The sequence below is a fragment of the Python bivittatus genome, unplaced genomic scaffold (assembly GCF_059951505.1).
Source record: "Python bivittatus isolate LINGU-HERP-01145 unplaced genomic scaffold, Pbiv_v1 ctg000790_np1212, whole genome shotgun sequence".
NCBI classification, from domain to species: Eukaryota; Metazoa; Chordata; class Lepidosauria; order Squamata; family Pythonidae; genus Python; species Python bivittatus.
This window is the reverse complement of record NW_028277110.1, coordinates 5,554,617-5,570,671: the sequence shown is the minus strand read 5'-3', so window position 1 is coordinate 5,570,671 and position 16,055 is coordinate 5,554,617. Positions and strand designations below refer to the sequence as shown.

Genomic DNA, 16,055 nt, shown 5'->3' with positions numbered 1-16,055 from the left:
TAGTCCAACCCCCTGCCCACTGCAAGAATCCTCAAACCACCCCAGACAAATGGCTGTTCAGTCTTTTCTTGAAACCCTCCAGTGATGCAGCCCCCACGACTCCAGGAGACAGGCTGTCCCACTGCTGAAGAGCTCTCGCAGCCCAGACATTCCTCCTTAGTTCAAGTTTGGATCTCTCTCTGTAAAGCTTCCACCATTGGTTCTTGTTCTTATTCCACTGATATTTTTCTTTATCAAAGGTATTACCTATTTTTTATTATAATTGTGATCATCCCAGGCAAGGGCATAACAATTGTTGTGTTATTATTATTAATTAAATTTATATGCCATGTGACTGGGTGGGTTTACAAATGATTTAAAATTAGTCAAGTGAAGCAATGGAAGGACCAGGCTAGAAAGGAGGAGATTCTATTCCCGCCTGGGGCATTAAAGGCAGCTGGATGACTTTGGGCCAGTCCCTCTCTCTCAGCCCAACCCACCTCATAGGGTTGCTGTTGTGGGGGAAATAGGAGGAGGAAGGAGTACTAGGTATGTTCACCACCTTGAGTTATATAAAAATAAGAAAGGCAGGATAAAAAAATCTAAAAAAAAAAAGAGAGAGACCTGCAACTGACTGTGATCAGTTAATTATAAGCACCACTGCAGTTGGACCAGCCAGCTGTTGTTATAGATACTGATCCTCCTTCCAAACTTGGAAAGCCTGTTTGCCATCTTAAAAAACTAGATTGCAAAAACAGTGAGATGCAGTGGCCCAGATTCGGTTTCTCTTGCTAGCCCTCCCTGTGCTGAACCTCAGGATGACAGTTAAATGTCAGCTGATTTCTAGCTGGCCCTTTTCTGCTTCCCCTGAAAGGCCTTTCCCATCCAAGTCCACATCCCCGCAACTGTGACAGCCTTGTGTTTTGTCTGCAGAGGCTTTCTCGGCTCCCGTGTTCTCCAGTGGCCCTGACAAAAATGGCTTCAGCGTCGGCTTTGTCAAAAATCTCCAGCAGGTCTTTGGGGAGGAAAAGAGGCTCTGGTTGTTCCCAGTGATGTCCAGGCAAGTGGAAACCAAACTGCCATCAGCCCTGGGGACAGAATTTGGGCTCCCATCTAGAAAGGGAGGCTCTGGGCTACGTAGGCGGGGAGGGGCCCCATGGAGCTGTGGGCCTGCAGAAACTCATCTGGATGCTCTGCAAACCTGGCTTTGTTTTTAAGTTCCTTTTGATTTTAAAAAGGCCAATGGAAAACTGGTCTGCTGTGAAGCAAAGCAGCAGCCTCTTACATCTTTGTTAAGAAGAACGCTGCTCTTCTTAGTTTGGGTGCCCATCTGCCTAGCGAAAAGGCCAAAGTAACCCATATTCAGTGTCTGTGGGTGGAAAGAAGGGGCCTCATGCAAACATGGCGGTTTACCTTCTGGTGAAGAGCCTATTCGTGACTGGCTGTGCTCCCACAGCTGCCATTTTGTGAATGTACCCACAACGGGCTTTCAAAATTCCATATGTGCCCATCAGCCCGAGTACTTTCCTGCGCTCCCTGCAGTTCAGATGGCAAATACTAATGGTTAATCTGGAGGGTCCTGCTAGACACAGAGCAGCAAGCGTGAGGGACAAAGCTGGCCAGAGAGAGGGGGCAGGAACCTCCCAATCTCGGGGCTGGAAAGAGAGTGGCCAGATTGTGATTGACTCAAAAAGGCAGGATGAAAATGCTCTGGAGCAGGTAGTCAGACAGACAGACAGATGTCTGGTGCTGCTGTTGGCGTACCTCGGCCTTCATACTTGTCTGCAGAAAAGTGGCTAATCTAGCTGGGTTATATGTGGGAGCTTCTGAAGGCAACTTTGCAAGCATCGGAAGAGTCTGTTGCTCTGTCTGCTGGGACGCCTGACAAGAAGAGTCAGGTCTGCCGTTGGTCAGTTGACTTTCCCTCTCTCCAAGGGCCCCACCCTCACCACCCTGCTGCCTTTCCCTCCACAGCCAAGGGGACGGACACTGCTTCCCCATCCGAACCCAGAGCGAAGCCCAGAACCCATTGCTGGCAAACGAGGAGCAGTGGGAGGAAGACGGGACAGAAGAAGGCGGCCAGCACAGTAAGGGCACGAAGGCCACAGGGACGGCCTGGGAGTAGCCGTCCCAGGAGAGGCCACGTGACGTAGTATGAGCCGTTGGCGCAGAGAGGAGGAGGGGGCTGTTGTGGGGTAAGGGGCCTCTGGTGCAAAGTGGAATTTGAAAAACGTGTGAAGATACCGCAGAAACTCCACTGTGTGGACCTCAGTGCAGCAGACTTTGGATGCAGGGGGTGAAATTGTATTTGCATCTTTGTATGTCATTGGTGCGATGTTGCTGCAGACGATTTACTTTCTGATTTAACTATCAAAGATAGTGGATATTTCCCCCCCACCCCCCTGTGGGTCCATTAAGTCAAGGTTTCTCTATACCAGTGTTTCCCAACCTTGGCAACTTTAAGAGGTGTGGACTTCAACTCCCAGAATTCCCCAGCCAGCCATGCTGGTTGACACTGCTGTCAGCAGTGGGAAACACTGCTCTAATACATTCAGAAGAGAAAATGCGGCTGTCAGTTCACCAAAAGTGATTGGGGGGTCGTTGTGGTTGCCAGCAAGCCTAGGTCAGTCTTTCTCATACAGCAGAAATAGGGATACCCTTCTTACAGCCCTTCCTTGACACTGAAGTGGAGGTATGGAAAGATTGGAGAACAGCCCACCCCACCCCACCCCATTTGCAAAGCGTGGACGGGTAGCAGCCGTAATACTTTGCAGCCATCCCATTGCCACTAAGTTACCGCTCCTGGTACCCCCAGCTGATGTGAACAAGAGGGAGGGACATTGGGAGTCATAATTCAGCAAGATCTGGAAGGCCACATTTTGGGCAACTGGGGCTGAGTGGTTCTGAATAACATCCCAGGCCTCTCGACTCTTCTCTCTCTCCTGCTGAGGACATCAACCATAGTTTGTCTTGCACACAAAAGGAAGTCCATAAACGGACCCCTGCACAGCCTGTCTTAGACCAAACCAATCCGCTCAGCGGTTAACCTTCCCTAAGGTGGTACCATTCCAGAACTGTCAGCCACCTTGGCCTCCCTGTGAAGAAGGCACACCAGCGTTTCTGGAGTGTGCCAGGCTGGGGAAGCGGGCGTAAATTCTCCCTCCGTTCTCCTGCCAGCTTGTGCACGTCCAACAATGCAGGCTGCAGAACTGATCTGGTTGCTTTGCACAACCTCTAGGGCAGGGTTTAACAGCATACTGGCTGGGGAATTCTGGGAGTTGAAGTCCACACCTCTTAAAGTTGATAAGGTTGAAAAACCCTGCTCTAGGGTCTGAAAGGATCGTTGTGAAACTTGCTTTACCTTCTTGTTGATGCAGCGCTTCCCCTCTTAAGCACCAGCCATTCTTCATTGCTGGAGAATATGTTGAAGGACCCTTCACTGAGAATTTAGTCAGCAGCTTGCCTAAGAACCCCCTTTATGAGGCCAGAACTGCTGGTTGGATGTTCTCTGGGATCTCGGAGGTGATACTGAAGTGTCCCTCTTCAGCACCAGCTCTGCAGAAGGCCTTGATGTGGCTTTTGTACCCTGTGTTGGGTGGGGTGGGACTCTTCTCTTTTCCTGCACCACATAGATAGAGGAGCAAGAAGGCCCTCCCTTAAAACCACCCATGCTTCTTTTTGCTAAGAAGAATCTTAAAATTCATTTTAATCTTCCCCTCATGCCGTTTCAAGGAATGGCCGCTGCGTAAAAGAACCTACTTGGCTGCATCAATAAAGGCACATTTCCTGCTGATTCCATCTGGCAGGTGGAGGACTTACTGCACTCCTCATGGGCTGCTAGAGTCCTTATAGTATTCTTTAGTACAAACCAGGCCTGGGGATTCTCTGTGCAACTCATATTGCAGTGACCCTAAAAGCATTCAAGTTTGGGATGGTAGCATTTCCTCCAGTATTGGAATTGCATGATCATTCTGTCTTCACATGCATGGAAGCCCTGAGTGGCACATGGCCCTTTGTGACAGCGTTTGTGACGTTACCAGTAAGGAAGTGCCAAAGTGCCTTCTGTCCTCCTCAGGTCCTGTACAGGGACCACCTTTACCTTGGAAAAATGCAGGTTCCTAAACTCAGTGAAATCTCTGCTTATATTGTAATTTTAGTCATGCTGTTGTGTATGCTGTTGCTGGCTGTAGGTATTCTCAGCCACCCCCACCCCAGAAATGCATCCAGACTTTCCTTTATGAAGGTGGGATGGAATGATGTCAGTCAAGGCCATTTAAAGAACAGATTGGTTTACTTAATTTATTTAACTCAATTTAGGCACTGCCTGATTCTAACTGACTCTGGGCAGCTCGCAATGTAATACCATACAAATCAAAACAAGACAAAAACAAAAATAACAGATACGCCCAACGAAGGTCCCCATCTATCTCAGCCTGAGGCCTGGAAAAACAACCAGGCCTTCAAGGCTTTATGGAAAGCCAACAGGGCGGGAGCCACATGGATTTTAAGGGAATCTCCTTCCAAAGGACAGGCACCGTGACAGAGAAGGTGCACTTCCTGGGTCCCAACAGATGACATTGTTTAATGGAAGGGACCTGGAGTGCACCAACTCTGCCAGCACGTGGCAGCCAGGCAGAAACCACAGGAGAATGGGGTTCCCCCAGATAAGTGGGCCCCATGCCATTTAGGGCTTTATAGGTCATAACCGGCACCTAGAATCAGACCCAGAATTCGACTGGCAACCAGCGTGGCTCGTGGAGTGGAGGTGTCACATCACTGATGCTGCATTCTGGACCAGTTACAGCTTCCAAGTGGTTTTTAAGGGCAGCTCCATGTAGAGTGCCTTGCAGTAGTTGACCCTTGAGTTGACTTGGGTATGAGTGACTTGTTTAAATTGACAAGGCAGAAAAAAGATTAATTTAAAATCAATTTAAGTTCCTATTTCCCCTTTTGAAAATCAGGGATTGGCTGAGGAAGATGGTGCATGAATCAGTTATTCTACAGAAATTTCGGGGTGGGGGAGGGCTCAAAAAGTCAAGATGGTGGCTGTAACTATGCAAACTCCCACCCAATTTTTACAGGGTTGCACCCCTCCCATCTGGACTTTGTAAAAACCCCACCCCTCGAGCCGTTACTCTAACATTTCAGGCACTGTATTTTCCATAAAAAACCCACCTTTGTGCAGCTTCAGAGTGCCGTAATCAGTTATTTTAAAAAGGTACCCCCGTCTCTGCATCTAGTCCAAGACCACTTTGTTTACCAATCAGATCCTATTCAGCAGGGGACTTAAGAGGTTGCCATCAAGATCAGATTGATTGCAGGATGAGGAAACTGCTTGTCTTCCTGCTTCAGGGTTAACAGCCCAGCATCGAGGACTGGCTAAAAGCAGAGCAAGAGCACCATTTTTCCAAGCTGTAATTCTGGTTTCTCAAGTCCATCTTTCTCTTTTGAGAAAGGCAGTGTGTGTATGTACCCCCACCTACCTAAATACATATACAAACTCAGGCTCTGGGGCTATATGCAAGCCCTACGCATCTTGGGTGCAGCCTTCAAGGACCTCCAAACGTTTTTTGCCAAATTTAATTTTTAATGGTTTAGAAGGGAAAAGTGAGTAAATACAGAAGTGGGGAGTAATCACAGTAATTGTATTCAATTCTGGTTGAATGCAGATGAAATCCACCCATGCCTTTGTAGAGCGTAGCCCCCAGCAGGCCATTCCAGAGCCCCTCCCCACCGCCACCTAGAAAAATTGGGCTCCCTGGCTGTAAGGAGCACAACTCTGAGGGAAGGGGGGATCTCTGTCTTACTGAGTGGACTTGTTTTGCTTGTCTGTCTAGATTACCAGCAAGGGACCTCTCTTTCCATTGAAATGGAGACGTAGCAGCTTTGAAGAGCTGACGTTGTAGGACTCGCGTGCTCCGGTAAGTGTCCTCTTCTTCAGAGAAAGAAAAAATGCTTTGTGCTCCTCTTTCAATTAACATTTGTTTCATAAGATACTTGATCTGGACTTCTTGACAGTGGTAGAACATTCCCCCAGCACAGGGGTCCCAAATTCATACGATTTCCTTGTATGAAAGAGACAGGCAGTTTGGACAGAAGAGTTTTAATGGCCCATGTAGTTCATCCACAGAAACAAACTTTCTTACCAAGGAAAAGCAGTCAACAGAGCCACAGATATCATCTACTTACATAAGAGTTGGGTTTTTTTTTTATTTATTTATAAATCAAATTTATATCACCACCCAACTCCCCCACAAGGAGGGACTCTGGGTGGTTCACAACCAAACAGTTAAAACCAATAAAAGCATAAATAGTACAGCATAAATACAATTATTAATTATGATAAAATCCAAGCAATGGTGGTATTGTTGCAGCCTGGGACCAGGTAATATTGGTCAGGTAGGACTAGGGAACCAGCCATCCCCAAGACTGACCATTCCCATCCCCACCCCCTGCATAGTAACAAAACCAGGTCTTCAGTTTCTTTCTGAAGTCTAAGAGGGAGGGGGCCAACCTCACTTCTGGGGGAAGAGTGTTCCAAAGGGCAGGGGCTGCTGCAGAGGCCGCTTTTACACCTCACCTTGGAGTAGCTTTCCCCCAGCCTAGCATCCACCAAGTAAGCTGGGCCACAAGCTGGACTGCACCTTCAGCTTCCCAGGAATCATTCTCCAAAGAGGCTGGTGGGTGCCAAGTTGGGAAAGGCTGAACTACAGCATGGTATGAGAAATGGGCCACAAAATCCTGAGAGGTTTGGTGCACGAACGCCAGCTCCAGAGGAAGGTTAAGGGTTCCCATTCTGGAGTTTGCCTAGTGTAGGTGTTGGATTGGCCCTGGGGCGAACCCGATTGAGGTTCTCTTCAGCCATGGGTGTCTTTGGCCTTGACATTCTTTCACAGCCAAACCTTCCTGACCAAAAAAATGGAAGTGTGAGCACTACTTTGTGCTCCTGGGGAAAAGGCAGGATAGAAACCTAACCAATTAACAGAAGAGGCAGATTTTACAGTGCTCTTTGTGTGTTTCCAGAAGAAATTGGCTAACCTCTTGCAAATTATAGTGCGTGATTTAGAATGCCCACAAGGCATTTCCAATAACTATTTCACCATAGGCCATTTGCTTGCAGGAAACCGACCATCAGCTGAATGTGCCCCACTTAGCCACTTTTGCTGAAGGTTGAGTCTGCTCTTGAGCAGAACATCTGATGGCACAGTTATCATTACACGAAACCAAACCCTAGAGCTGAGAAGCGTTTTTTCTAAACCTTCCTGATAAATCCAAACAGTAGATGCTCAACAGCTTTTTCAGAAAAGATCTGTGTTTCAAGCACAACCATAATAAAGAATGTAGGATTATAGGCTTCTTTTGTTTATTTGGAAGTTATGTCTTCTACTTAAAACAAACTTTGATTAAACAGATGATTAACATTTTCCAGACAATGTTGGCAAGCTTTTCAGTAAGCAAAAATAAGAAAGTCATAAATAGGACAGCCCGGTTGCAGCTCTTCAGTAAAAGAATTAATGTGAAAATATAGGAAGGGGATAGAATCAGGGAAGACAGAAGACAAGGCCTTTGTCTCCTGTAGCGATATCCTTTCTTACAGATGCCACCAGCTATGTTGGATATCAACCCCCATGGGCCATTTGAGCAGCTGAAGGACAACAGAGTGGGGTGTTAGGGGAACCACAATCCACAATGGGATATTTTGCTCAGTGTTTCAAGCACAACCATAATAAAGAATGTAGGATTATAAGCTAAGGGGCTGTCAAAGATGTGGGCAAAGGTAGGGAACATGTGGACATACCATTTTTTTTTTAAATTCAAAGTTACACCAAACATGAGGAAGAGGAGAAAAAGAGACATAGTTCCTTTCAGGCATTCCAGGCCCCAAACCAAACAGTTGGCCCTTTCCTTTCCTTTGGAGTTCACATCCCCAATTAAAGATTTAGTTCTGGAACATCAAATAGCAGTTACTGATGAGCGCTTTTCATCAAGAGAGCCCCAGAAAAGGAAACAGCTACATTCTCCCCTCCTTACACTCACTCTGATCTTGATCATTATCAGCACATCTGCAGGTGCTATTTCAATGTGCGCATTAAATGCAGGGCTGCCTAATGTCATGTCGAGTTTGGTCCTTAGGAGTGGAATAGAAATTCTTTTAATTAGACTCATTCTTATTCCTTTCTTTTCCTGCAACCCACTTCACTTCCAGCTTCCTCCCTCTCTCATTAGCTTCCTCTGGTGATGGGAACTCAGGAGGCATAAAAGAAAAAGAAGCACTTGGATCACAATAAGAAAAGCAACATTGGAGGCTAATTCTCGCTTTCTGAAATGGTTCTGGAGGAGACTGTCCTTGGTGACACTTCCAAGGTTTGCTACATATTATGGATTTTTTTTTTAAACATGGCAGCTCTGAAGTGATTAAGGCTATTCATGACCTTCTCTTTTTCTATATCTTGCCCAGAAGAAGGGAAAACTGCTTAGTGCAAATGCATTTCCAAGTGCCTTAAGGGGCATTTAGCTAACACCCTGGACTTCGCGTTGTCTCATTTTGCCAAATAGGAAGAACAGCTCTATAAAACGGTGTAGACGGATGGTTAAGCAGCCTGCTCAAACAATCCTCTTGTGCAGGAATCACGGTTGCCAAATCAGGTCTTACTGTTAGAAAACTGGACGAATATGCACTGCTTTTGTAGCCATATAAAACCTCCAACACCCCAGGCCCTAAATGTACTCATTGTCAACTCTGATTTTGCTGAAACCTCTGGCTCTTTTGGTTTACAAATGCACCCTTTTTGATGTAAGCACAGTCCTTGTTGCGGGTGCCTGCAATTGTCTGAAATCCATTCAGAACAGCTTCACATACTGGACTAGTTTCTGCTGTGAAAAACTAGTCTTTGACTTGCACAACAGTGCCCCTGTATTGTACCTGTCCATGGAGGCTCACACAACGATGTGCTTCTCTAAACAGAACGTATTCTGCCACAAAAAAAAGCAGCCTGCCATGTGGGAAAGTCCTAGCACGTGGTTTTCTATGCAGATGAAGCCTTGCTCAGAGCCAGGCCAGCATCACTTGTTATGGGTTTTAAACACTTTGCATAATCAGATCAGGAATAAGATTTGTGTCTCCCTATCATTAATCTTTTCCAAATGTTTAAAAGAGACCTATGGATAGAGAAGGCCAAAAGGTAGGGCTTCCCCCCACCCCTTTAAGACTCGATCTCAAATGTTGGTATTGCAAGGTTTTGATCCAAAGGTACAACCAAGTAAGATCCCCCCCCCCCGCAAGAGATTTCCTCACTGTTGTTCTCATCTTTTTTTTATCTTCTGTCTTCAGAACCTTGTAGGAAAAACAGCCCAGTGTCCTAACAGGAGCTCACTGAAAGTATATTTTAGACACTAAAATATACTTGTATGACACTTTGTATGACATGTTCAGTAGGATCAGGGACATGGCAGTGGTGTAGCAAAATCCCAGGGTTTGGAGCTAAATTAACTTCCCCCAGTCCCAAGATGGATCCACCAAGCCAGGCAACTCCATCTTTCTGCTGTGTTACTTTTTACCTCTCTACCCACCTCCTGCAGCCACACAAGCAGATGGAAGATTCAGAAATGGTTGAGAGGATACATAAGCCTATTCCAGTACTGTCTGTGGTAGTGCCTATCCCACTGGGGCCACCAGATTTTTTTTTCAGAAGACTTTTAAAAAAATCAGCAATGAGAAGTGACAGCCCACCGTATCTATGTGGCTGGGAGTCCATCAAAGATTGCTGGCCCTTTTTGACCAGGACATTTGTGGTCCTGTTCTGCCACCAGGACAGGGTGTTTTGCCTGTGATGTATCTTTTGCTACAGTTTCATAGCTGGGATTCCTTTGCGCAGATGCACCCTTTGCTGATTCTCTTGGGGAGGCCTCCCAGGCACGTTACATTCAGCCTCCAGAATTGTTTAGGCTAAGTTAGGAAACTTTACTACACTACTTTTTCTCGACGTACTAATGCATCAACCTGAGAAACTGAAGCAGACACAAATCGTATGGCAAATAATGAAGCTTTGTTAATTTCAGTAGAACCAGTTTAAGCTTCTTTCTGTTGATTATATTAGCCCTTTGTATTGGCTCTGTGCTATACATTTAAAGCAAAATAGACATTTGCATGGGTCCACATTTAACACTGGTATTCTTCCCCAGTTAGACTTCGCAACAGTGGTGTCAAACAATTGCAATTTGTTTCCCTTTCTTAAAAGACTTTTTTTTCTCCTTTTCATTGATCAGAGCAATTAAATGTTAACATTTGATTAACAAATTAACAAATGCAGCCCTACTCCAGCATTTCAAAAAGATAGATAATCCACTAAAACACTAGAACATGTATTCGGAGGACTATTTTTAATTATGTGTCTCCAACTTCATGGAGCTACATGATAGGAGACCAGCATCTCAGCTGCTACTGAACGTTTCTCAGGTTCACTTTTTCAGCACTGTGGAGGAAGAGAAAAGCTTGTGTGGCTTCATTGATCTCTTATTGGAAGGTGAGGTCCAGAATTTGGGGATCTAGCAGGGGGTGACTGAGTAAGGCGTGCCTTAGAAAAACTCCAAACCTGTGTCTGATCAGAATGAGTCTTACTGGGTCTCCTGAACAGAAGGAATAGTCTGCTCAACTACCTTTTCAGTTACAGGTGCTTCTTCTTGCCCCCAATTTTCTTCTGTGTTTTTAGACATTCTTTGATTAGGGACATGATGAGGACCCAATAGCCAGAACCAGGGGCAAAAGACATTCATGCACAAGCATTCACCCCTCTCAGAGAGAGAGAGGGAGAGGGAATTGAAGATCAGGGCCCCTCCAGCTCATTCTGGGCCTTGGAATTAGTTCCAAATGGACCATTGGCTAGTAGCAGCTATAGCTGTAAGCCCTCCTGTTACCAAGGCAGACAAGATGTTCAGGCACTTTTCTGCTTAACAGTTATGTGAGGAAAAAGTCTGCTACCATTTTGGGGCATCTTTAGCCATTATTAAAAAGCTGTGAGGGGCACTAAAGAGAAGATGACAGTTTGTCCACAGAAGGGACTTTGAGCTTTAGTTTGAACACACTTTTTAATCTACCATTCTGATTATGGTCCCCAGAAACCATGTCATCATTTGCTTCCAGGAAACTACTTTCCACTAATACTTGCATTAACCAACATTGCTGCCTGGTTCTACATAAAAGAGTTTTACTTCTGTTCAAGGGCACGTGCATGCAACTGTTTTGTGTTGGGAAAAGGGCAGGCAGCTTCCTAGAGTCAGTTGGCTTGATCCAGGCCTGCTTAGAATTTCCTGAACTCAGACCATTCCTGATGATTTCCAAAGCTTTCCTCACCTCAACAGCCTAAGTACAAAGTCCACTTGGTGTTCTTACTGCTGAACTATTGGGCGTAAGAAACCTTTGTACGGCTATTGTGACTCACCCAATCTAGATTCTGCCCAAGCTGTTCTGTGCAGGGAAGACCTGCAGGAAACTCCAGTTGCTCTTACCACATCTCTTAGTAGCCTCTCTCAAACTGTTTCCCCCAACTGTCATTCCTATTACTCTGCCAGCTTCCTTGGGAGCTGGGCAGCTGTTGAGCTCCAAACAGCACAAATGGAACACATGTTAATTATATTTTTAAACAATTTTGGGATGGGGGAGGGCTGCTTAATTTTATAAATTGACTAAATAAAATTATATATGATAAGGTAACCAAAAATAATTAAATTATCTTTAGAAATATCTTACCAACAGGCTTGTGGCAAGCGAATAGATTTGTTAAATCAGGTTAGAAAGACGTCAGCCCAGAGGATTCCTCAGAATCAAATCCCTCCTAATGGATATACCTGCAAAGCATAATGTAAAAGGAGCGCAACAAGTTATGGGAGGATTTTTTGCCTGTGTGGATTAAAGAGATCCAGCGTCATCTACTAATACTACTAGATCTGTGTGCATTTGGTTACTGAATTAACCCGCCTTCTTGGCTGCACAATTCATCGAACCCCTAACGATCAGATGGGGTAGATTTGCATAACAGGTTGAAAAACCTACACAAGGGTAAAACTAACAAAACATCTTGTACGAATGGAGCTGCTAAATCTTTAACCGGCCCGCTTAAGCTTATTATGCAAATACAGCGGAAACATATGGAGAACCAACTCTTCTGGCCTTCCCCCAGCCTAGCACCCTCAACGGCAGGGGTTGCTTCCCTCGTGCCTGGTGCGCTGGCTCCCAGATTGGGAAAGGCGGTTGTAGAATGAAAGCACCTTTTCAGTTCATTGGGATGAAAGGAGGTTTGTTGGAACACTTTGCACCAGTATTGCCACTTCCAGTCATCATCTGGTTGCTGCGTTTCATTCTGGTTTTCATAGATTGACATAATATGAGGACACAGGATATGAAGACACCCCAGACCCAAAACAATTGAGCAAATGTTCTGAACAGCTGACAGTATTTTCTTCTCATTTTAGTTAGGAATAATACTTTATTAAACTGGTATGCTGCCTGCCTGTCAACGACTTTGGGCGGTTCACAACAATCTGCCTGTTAAAAGAGGATGCAGGCCGAAAGACCCACGGCAGTGCTGTGTGTGGAAATACTGTAACCTAGAATACTCTAGTTAGCCTCTTTTCCTCTGCGATTTCCCAGGACCAGCTGAAATCCAGAAGCAGGGAGGAAGAGTAGTAATAGACCACTTGCAAGCACATCCTTTGAGTATTTTATGCACATCAGGAACAAATTATAAAGATCTTTAATGGCTGCTTAAGGAATCTGATGGTTTCCAATAGCACTTGAATTATGATCCAAATTGTAATATTTATCTCTAGATTCCTATTATGTTTAACTATTAAATAGTTTTGTAGTTGCAACCAACAAGGGTACAGCTTTCATATAATATTTAAGCCATTTTCACAAGTCAGTATCTTCATGGATGTGCAAAATACGACGTTTTCGCTAATCTAAATGTAACCTAGGATTCCTAATTGATTGTGAGAGGCATCTTCTTCCCTGTATCAGGACTCCTTTGTGGCAAATCTTGCCTTGTGCTGCAAAACAAACATTTGCATGCTGGAACTGTAAAGCTTGCACTTTGTCTAGCATTATTTGTGGAACCAGTTGGCATTGTTTGTACGTGGAACTTTTCCACGCTGGAACGTTCCAGTTCCAGAAACGTTTATAAGGCTTCCATTGTTCCACTTAAGACCATATTCCTGGGCATCAAATATACCCCTGAGAAGATGGCACAGTAGAGGGTGGTCATCAAAACCCTGCCCTGAGGAGCAGTACGGATCATCTTTGCAAACACTATGCATCCCATTCTCATTTGCTGCTAAAAAACTGAAAGCATCACGTTGATGTCTGCAAAGGACAGTGGCAATGTAAAGTTAGGTAGGAAATCACTGTTTAAAAATTTGGCCTTCTGTACCTGTATTACAGCTTAATTTTGGAGATAATCAGAATTGTTGAACAATGTAGTTGTTGCATGCCGGTATACTGTAAGATTCAGCTTGCATGATGTAACAAATGTTTATTTGGCCTTAGCCTATAACTGTTACTCTTGTAAGATGTGGTGCACAGCTGAAAGCACAATTTACTATACTTGCTACAGTGCAGGACCATGATGTATCTACAATGACAATTTGAATGTGTCATACCATTCCCTTCTCCCCACTTGGGTGGGAAAAGTATAATAGGTAGGAATGTACAGAATCCTGTTACCCCTTTCTCAGCTTTTCTGATGACCTAGTATAGCTGCACTCCCCCATCCATCCATGAACCATCAACAGTTAAAACAGAGCTTTACAGAACAGGAACGGGAGTGCCCCAGAAGCTGCTTTAGCTACACGGGGCACATTTCTTGAAACCCCTGCCTTGTGATACTACACCAATACAAACAAAAGAGCTTTGGTGTTTTGCCAGTCACGCTGCTTGCTTCCCACCACAATTTGTTTCATTATCAGGACCTACTTGAAAACATTGATAAAGGTGCATGAACGTATTACGACAAAGGCAGTTTTGGTGGTCATGGCTGATGGAGGAATAGAGCAGATTTTACCTTTGTGGAATTTTTAAAATTGATTTGTGTTTTCTAGCAGCAGAGTCATAAGTGTAGAGAGACTCCCTCAAGTCTCTTGTTGGTTTAAAAAGAAAAAAAATTGAGGCAGAGGATTCACTCCAAGATACTAGCTATTTCTCAGAAATATTGTCCACTTAATACATTGTAGTTAGATTTCAGTTCTTCCTCTGAGCTTTTAAGAGCATTTTAAAGAAGAAAATAGTAACTTCCTATGGGAGGGAGGGAAGATGACTCAGTGAAAGATTACATATAGATTAGTAAACAATGGAAGAATACTCTCAGAAGTTTTCATAAGCTACCAGCAGCTAACGATTTGACTGCACTTTTGCAAATACTTTGCCAAGTTTTTTTTTTTAATCATCAAAGCATTTTGTATAATAGCATTAACATTTAGTTTCGATAAATTGCTGATTAATAGTCTAGGATGTGGCAGCAAATTGCATGGCCCTTCATTCTATACATTTAAATATTTTGTTCACAATCTGTAATAATTCCTTGCTGTTTTTTTGTGCTAATGTGTAATCAAGGCACAATTGTTTCATTGATTATATGTCAAAGAGTGGATTTCCCCATTTGATTTTATAATCAGAAACATATGAAATGGATTGCTTAAGTATAGTGGAACGTAATCATTCCTAAGGTTTCTCAGAATCTCCTTTGGTTGTATCATATTCTGCTTTTTTATCATGTTGTCTCCTGAATGTTGAACTGTTACATTCTCTCAGGTTCATTAACTGAAAAAATGTATGTTCATGCTTGTGTAGCAGTTAAAGCATGGAAATATTTTACAATAAAAATGTTTTGTAGAATCACATTGAAGTATTTAAATATCTGTTACAACTTATTGTGTAATGCCACATTTTTAAAAATTCAAATACCAAGTTTCAAAAACGTAGAGCATTTCCATAATGCCACTTTCTGTACCTTCAGCAGGGCTGCAAATTAATGGAGGACTTATGCTTTTCTTATGTAAAGAGGTGTTTACATCAGTAATGGGTGTGCCTACTTGAGAACCACTGATATTTATCAGTAGCTGTCCTGAACTTTAAATCACAGAACAACATTAGGGCACTACCAGGGTGGATTAATTTGTCTTGTTTTGCATGATGTAATCTGCCATTTTTATGATTTAGCTTATTTTTAGTCAGGTTCTACTAGTCACAAGGACAAAGAGCCCAGTTTCCAGTTAGTGGACATCTTATTCAACCATCTCCAAGTTTTAAGGTTTTAGGAGCCAGCAATGTCCCATATACTTAAAACATATCTTCAGTAAGAATTAGGAACTTGCTGTTAAAGAAATGACAATAAATATCCTTAGGTCTGATTATGGACAGAAAACTCAAGGTTAACAGAGCTAGAATATTACTGTTTTTTTTTTTCTTCAAAACATGCAAACGATTTGTGGTTCTCAGGTACCAGCTGATTAACAACAGACAGCAATCAGGAGACATTTACTGATATCATAGCCAAGCTAAAAATATTGTCCAGGCAGTGACCTATAATGCCTGTTTTCAATATACATCAATGATCTTTCTGAAATAAACAGTTTGCTTTAAAATTGTGTACAAGTTACCTGTAATGAAATGCAATGTTAGTTTTGTCCTTAATTGTTCCCATTTGTATTAATTTAAAAATCAGTAAAAATTACTATTTTTCAAACGCAAACAAACTGACCCGTGCTGTAAAAATCTGGATGATCACAAGATGGCAGCAAAGACTAGGGGGTTTCTGTATCTCTTTGCCTCCATCTGGTGGTCATTCAGAATTCTGCAGCCCAGATCTGATGGCCATGCATGGCCTCATCTGCTGACTCATATATTCATATGTGGGCAAGTGTGAACAGTGTAATATTTTGTACACACCATCCTTTGAATTCTGCCTGCATTTTGTTTACACATCTTTATTATCGTCTCATAACTTCTGCACAGCTTGAGAATGCAATCTAGGAAAACTAAAATTACATCCAAAGACTGGCACAAACGTGTCACTTGTTTCCAGTGA

General features: G+C 43.6%; 1 protein-coding gene across 4 annotated transcripts in view; it reads left to right on the top strand.

Annotated features, from left to right (window-relative positions):
* ZDHHC15 (zDHHC palmitoyltransferase 15) overlaps window positions 1-16,055 on the top strand; it is a 40,290-nt gene that overhangs the window by 22,195 nt on the left and 2,040 nt on the right. For 2 of the 4 annotated variants that reach the window (XM_088129286.1, XM_007427547.4), the window contains exons 9-12: window positions 913-1,039; window positions 1,954-2,066; window positions 5,817-5,900; window positions 8,206-15,841. In XM_088129286.1, coding sequence (XP_087985412.1) covers window positions 913-1,039; window positions 1,954-2,066; window positions 5,817-5,860 — 284 coding nt within the window. In that variant the 3' untranslated portion in view covers window positions 5,861-5,900; window positions 8,206-15,841. Of the gene's footprint in view, window positions 1-912; window positions 1,040-1,953; window positions 2,067-5,816; window positions 5,901-8,185; window positions 15,842-16,055 lie in introns of those variants that run through there. The other 2 variants (XR_015793613.1, XM_088129285.1) reach the window with 2 other exon arrangements.